General features: G+C 39.6%; 1 protein-coding gene across 1 annotated transcript in view; it reads left to right on the top strand.

The window, feature by feature from the left end:
- celsr3 (cadherin, EGF LAG seven-pass G-type receptor 3) overlaps positions 1-6,000 on the top strand; it is a 97,185-nt gene that overhangs the window by 83,717 nt on the left and 7,468 nt on the right. The window contains exon 24 of the mRNA XM_010766413.1: positions 1,563-1,683. Within this exon, the coding sequence (XP_010764715.1) occupies positions 1,563-1,683 (121 nt within the window). The remainder of the gene's footprint in view (positions 1-1,562; positions 1,684-6,000) is intronic.

Here is a 6,000-nt window from a genome sequence, read left to right as displayed (position 1 = left end):
CACACACACACACACACACACACACACACACACACACACACACACACACACACACACACACACACACACAATTGACTTGACATTTGAACTCCAAATGCCAACACGGTCTAAAATTATTTGATGCGTGTGTGTGTCTCTGTACTTTAGTCCTGCCTTGTTCTCCCACATCTCTAGCGTTGCATATAATCCACAGTGGAATGAGTGTGTACTTAATGTTACAATGCACACACCAACACACACTAAACGCACAGTGTGTGGAGCGAGCGTGACCCTGACCTCACCCCTTACTCCTTTCCTTCCTGCCTGTGAAACCCGCACAGCTTTAAGTTTATCTCATGATCTGTTCTGTGTGTGTGTCTCGTCTTTGATCCAGTTGGTGTGTGTTTTCCACAAAGACACACACTGTTCAGCTGCTGATGAAATATATGTCTGCTCTCTTTAAATTTCCCTTGATGTGCCTCCTTCTCTCTTTTCCCTAGCTGCTGTAATTTGCCCTCTTTCTTCTCGAATTAAGACACTAAATAAAGTCTGGCTCATTAATCAACTTCTTACTAACTCAATTGAATCACATTTATCAATTAGTCATTCAAAAGAAAGACGATAATGTTAATAATGTATTAATCGTACTTTTTTACATTTCTGAGCTTGTTCATTTTCAACATTCACATTTTTATTTTCACTTCTGGTCAATCAAAATAAAACCTTTGAAGATATCACTTTTTGCTGTACTTTCAAGACATAACAATAAAAATGGATGTACAGCCCTGCCGTGTACATAATGAACACACATAATCTTAACTGACAGTTTGTAGGAAATACATATTCATCAAAGCAAAGTCAGCACAGCTTCTCTCCCAGTTACGATTAGCCAAAGCGCTTGGCTCTGCTTGTGTTGGTTTTGCATTATGAGCTCTTAAAGCAGCCAAAATACACAGCAGGGAGAGAGGCTTCATTTGATAAAGACGTTTTGTCCGGAGATTAATCAAAAAAACTCAGGAGGAGAAATATTCTATTCTTATATCCCATTAAGATCAGGGATATCTGGATTACCTCTTCTAAAGTCCCCGTAAGGAACAATAAAGAGTCGCACAGAAGAATCTGCACATACTGTGAAGAGCATTCATCTCCTCAGTGATCCACAGTGAGAGAACAGAAGCAGAGCACATTAACTCAGATGTGAGCAAAGCTAAGTGAACTATAAACCAGACAGATATTCAATCTGAATGAATAGATACAGGTATTTTTGCTTAAATGTAATGACGGTCTATAACTGAAAGCTGAATTATTTGTTATTCTTTAAACTTTTTTTCCTCTCTAGCTTCTTCCTGCACCTTTCACTATCAATACCTTCTCTCAGTGTGACCCATCTCTTTGTTTCCCCCACCTCTCCTTTTCTCACCGACTGTGTTTCTCTTTCTTTTCTTTGTGTCAAGCTCATCAGTTGATTTATTGGTTAGAAATCCGAGTTTTCCTTTGATGAGCAAATCAGAGTGTTGGACATGCTCGGCAGCCCCTTTGCTCTGTTTTTCCTTACTGAGTCCCGGTCTTACTCTTCTGTGCAGGATCGATCACCAGTGTCCCAGGGGGTGGTGGGGGTCTCCCACCTGCGGGCCGTGTCACTGTGACGCCAACAAAGGCTTCGACCCCGACTGCAACAAGACCAGCGGACTCTGTCACTGCAAGGTAACCACACACGTGAAAATCCGACATCTGTGAATAGAACCGTTATTTTTGCTCTAAAAATGAATGTTCTTTTTCTATTAAATGTAGATGTTTTATATTTACTGGATATATTCATCATACGTCACAACTGTTGTACGGTAGCTGTTCAAAGCTCTATTGAGTGTTTACAGACCTGCTGCTATGACGTTTCACATCATGGCATTCATACTAATACTGTCAGGATTAGAAGGATTTAAGTGGTGTAACTCTCACTTTGGTTTATCCCAGACAGAGTAATCATCTCGCAGTGTGGCGGTCCGACAGGCTAAGCCAGACATATAAAATAATTCAACCATGATACAGTGATCATCCCTACACATCTATACTTCTGCTTTGTTTGACATGTGTATGTATATATGTTTGTGTGTAGCTAGCATTTTAACCCTGTTTTATCCATTCCCTAATCTGATTTTTTGACCCTAATCTTTAATCTCTGATTTTGCCCTTGAACAACGTACTTAACCAGATGTTGCCCTTTGCTCCTTGTTCTTAGTTCTATAAAGAACCGAGCTTTGAAATAAAGGCTTTTTTACAGCTTTTGATGCTCACAATATAGAAACACTTTTATTCAAGCATCACAGTGATTTTAATAAGTGTGTATTGCCCTTCAGTTCAAGAAAACATATTTTGTTTTCAAGATAATCAAGTGCATCTTAATATTTGTAATTGTGCTGAGCACACGTTTGCAATTAACACTGTGGACCCTTTAAAGGTGTTATTCTTGTTGAAACCGGTTTTTTAAATTGTATTATTATTATGTTTGGGGATTTGACTCTTTAGTGCCCTGTCCATGATTAAGACGATAAAACAAGAACAAATTGCTTATAAAATGCAACACAACGCTGCTACAGGCTGAATGTTTGGTAATTACAACTCTCCTTAAAGATCCACTTCAGACATGTTCGAAGACATTTAAGAATACCCTGAAACGCTACTCTGATCATTTGGGCCTGATATGGGGTTTCATTAATTAGTTGGAAATAATTCAAATGACATCTAAACACAGAGAATCCTTTTTACCGTCAGCAGATGAATGTAGAAGCATATATATATATATATATTATTATTAATAATTGTTTTCCCTCAGTTTGGCAAACTAAACAGTTAACCTCTTTCCTTTATCTCTGGCTCTCTTCACATCACGCATGAACTGTTGCTCTTGTAGTCACGTCCCTGTCACAGCCCTATCCTCTGTGTTATTGTAAATCCTGGGATGATGTAATCACTGGCACTGTTCTTGGCAGCGTGACATTTACATTTGTCTGATTGAGTTTGATCACTGTGCCTAATTGTGTGTGTGTGTGTGTGTGTGTGTGTGTGTGTGTGTGTGTGTGTGTGTGTGTGTGTGTGTGTGTGTGTGTGTGTGTGTGTGTGGGTGTGTGTGGGTGTCTGCATTGAAGTGTGACGGCTTCATTCACCGTGCTTTTTAGGCGCACACTGAAGTGTATTGTGGGAAAGTGGCTGGTTGAAGTGAGCTGTCTGCGCTTTAACGTAGGAAAATTCCTCTGCTATTACCGCGAGAGGCGTTTCAACTTCTTCTCCAACGACGCCATATTTTTCTAATGAGTTTATCTTTAGCTGCTGCAACATTCCTCAGGCCTCAATCTGACAATACTGTACACTTGTATAGGCTATTATAGAGAGGACAACAACTAAATATGCAATACTACAGCTCAGGATACATGTCAGTATAATTGGTTTTTGATTATTTGATTTATTAGGTCAATTTAGTTTATAAATTGTTTGAAAATAGTACATTTCCTGGCCAAAGATGACATCTTCAAATAGGTTTTTGTCCAACCAACAGTCCAAATCCCAAATATATCCACAAACATATCTGAAACATTTGAACTGAACCAGAAAATGTGTTTTCCTTTTTGCGTGTGTTACTGCACAGTTAGTACTGGTCCAGAGCATTGATTAGCATCGAGCCCAATGGCTGCACCAGCTGAAGGCCACCACATACTTCATCTGACTGCCTCAGTTGCCATTTTAAGGGCATTAACAAGCATCATTTATTGTCATTATGCAGCAAAGGGTTCCACAACAAAATGCAGTTGTAGCTTAATCCATTGTGCCATACTCGAGAAACATGACGAAAGAAAATATATAAAAAGTGCATTCCTGAATGCATGCTTTCAATATTAAACAGGAGGAATGTTAACAAGGTAAAACAATGGGGAATTTCTTAGAGGATCTTTAAAACCAAAGTCAACAACTGGAAAACATTGTCCACTGAAGTTTGAGTCGACCACCTCTCGTCTCACCGGAGTCCTGCTCTCTGTCCTGCAGCCCCCCCACGTCACGTCGTCAGCTTGATGCAGGAAGCCAAGATTGGAACCACTGTCCTGTCACTGGGTCAGCCTGAGTCTCAATCTTCTGCGACCTAACACCAGCCAGGAGCAGACTGGTTGGTGGAATAGCCTTTTAGGTCATAGCTGGGGTAGTTTAGCTCCCCCTCAGCGCTTCCCCTCTCCTCCAGTGGTGATCGGCTCAAGGCCTGCTGCTCTTAATCCAATCACCTCGCTTCCTTCTCGACGTGGATGGGTTTTCCTCTTCCACAGGAAAAGTGCTCCAGCCCAAAAATGAAGTGAAGTTTGTAGAGTTATCACATGCTTTATCTGCATGAGCTTCCTTCAGAATAGCAGCTTTACATATGTATATTGCTGCAGAAAACCTCTTTATGTGTATTGACACTATTCTACACTATTCTCACCATTTGGGGTATTATTTGTAATGCTCAGCTTTTGTTTGTGGTTACATTTTTGAAATATCTATCTTTTTATATATTTCTTTTCTAGAGCAATAGTGATGCTTTTCTTTGAGAGGCAGTGGTGCTTTGTGTTTCAGTGAATGGCAGCACTGTAATGCACAGTTGTGGCACAGCTGGAGTGTGTCGGGAGAGTGGCGTTTTCGTTTTTGAAATCGCTGTTTGATGTTTGAGATGTTTACTTGTAACATGACAGATTATTTTTTCTGGTGCGTGAATGGAAAATTGAGCGGCGTTCTGCATATTTAAATTGCAATGTATGTTGTGTTGTGCTCTTTGTTCATGATTGTAAATGTGAGGGATTTTTTCACAGACATTATTTTGAATTCCTGTGCCTTTGTCTGATCATTTTGAGTTTTTGAGATTTTTATTATTGAAGAATATTTAATGCAGTATTTCATAAAGCCTAAATTGGTTGAAGACTTAAATATCAAACAGATGTACTTCTCTGATATTATGATACAGTAGAGTTAAAGCTATCACAAATTGACTTCTATTTCTATTATGTTCCTTTTCTCTCTAACCAAAAACAACCTTTACTAAACGTAGGTTCTTTTAGGGTCTTAAACCCCGATACCAGCACAACGAATCCGTTCTCTGGTGTAAAAGTCTTGACATTTTTTTGTACAACCCTCCTCCTTTATGACCTCTGAACACATACATTGATAAAGATTTCACATTTTGCTACAGGATTTGATTTGTAGATTTGATCTGATTTTGATCTGTATTTTTGAAAATGATTTTTTAGTTTTTATCTTTTTTTTTAGCATATATATATTTAGTTTATTATATTATAACTTAGTACTTTTTTTGGCATATTGTTGTGTTGTTTGTTTATTATATTATAACTTAGTACTTTTTTTAACACATTTAAGATATGCAACACTAAGCTGTCTGTGGCTCTTTCCTGCTGTAACGCTGCAAATTTCCCCTCTGTGGGACTAATAAAGGTATTCTGATTCTGATTCTGATTTGACGGATTCTAAAACACTGTGTATTTCCAGCTAATGTAATCCATGTAGAAAATCATACATTTGGTCTAGTTATATACAGTATAACTATATTAAGNGACGATCGACCGACGTCAAATAAAGCACAACTTTAAAAGTTGGTGTACACTATTTATCACGTGACGCGTAGACGGTTACCACAAGTCATAAACACACGCGTTTACTCAATTCGAGGGAGGAGGTCTACAGAACTCGGCCATGTAGGCAGATTCGAAAAGGACCTATCCTGGTCCCTGGTACCGTAGAGACTACCTCGTTCTCTTCCACCTGGACTACCACGGTGTAACCTGTTTCGTAACCCTCTGAAACAGGTTTTTGTGTGAATCATTGGGGTTGTCGGTAACTACCGAAGACGCTCCCCGTAACACTCTTTCCGACGAAGCTCCTCCACCTGGTCTTCGGACATCCTGAAAACCAATGGTGTACGTGGGGTAGAGCACCCGGCCTCGTCAAACCTCGACCCTTGGTTTGACGTCGAGCGAGACAGTCGAGGACGGC

The sequence above is a fragment of the Notothenia coriiceps genome, unplaced genomic scaffold (assembly GCF_000735185.1).
Source record: "Notothenia coriiceps isolate Sejong01 unplaced genomic scaffold, NC01 NC01_scaffold00003313, whole genome shotgun sequence".
In the NCBI taxonomy this organism is placed as follows: domain Eukaryota; kingdom Metazoa; phylum Chordata; class Actinopteri; order Perciformes; family Nototheniidae; genus Notothenia; species Notothenia coriiceps.
The sequence above is the reverse complement of the archived record's forward strand: the minus strand, read 5'-3'. Positions and strand labels throughout refer to the sequence as shown.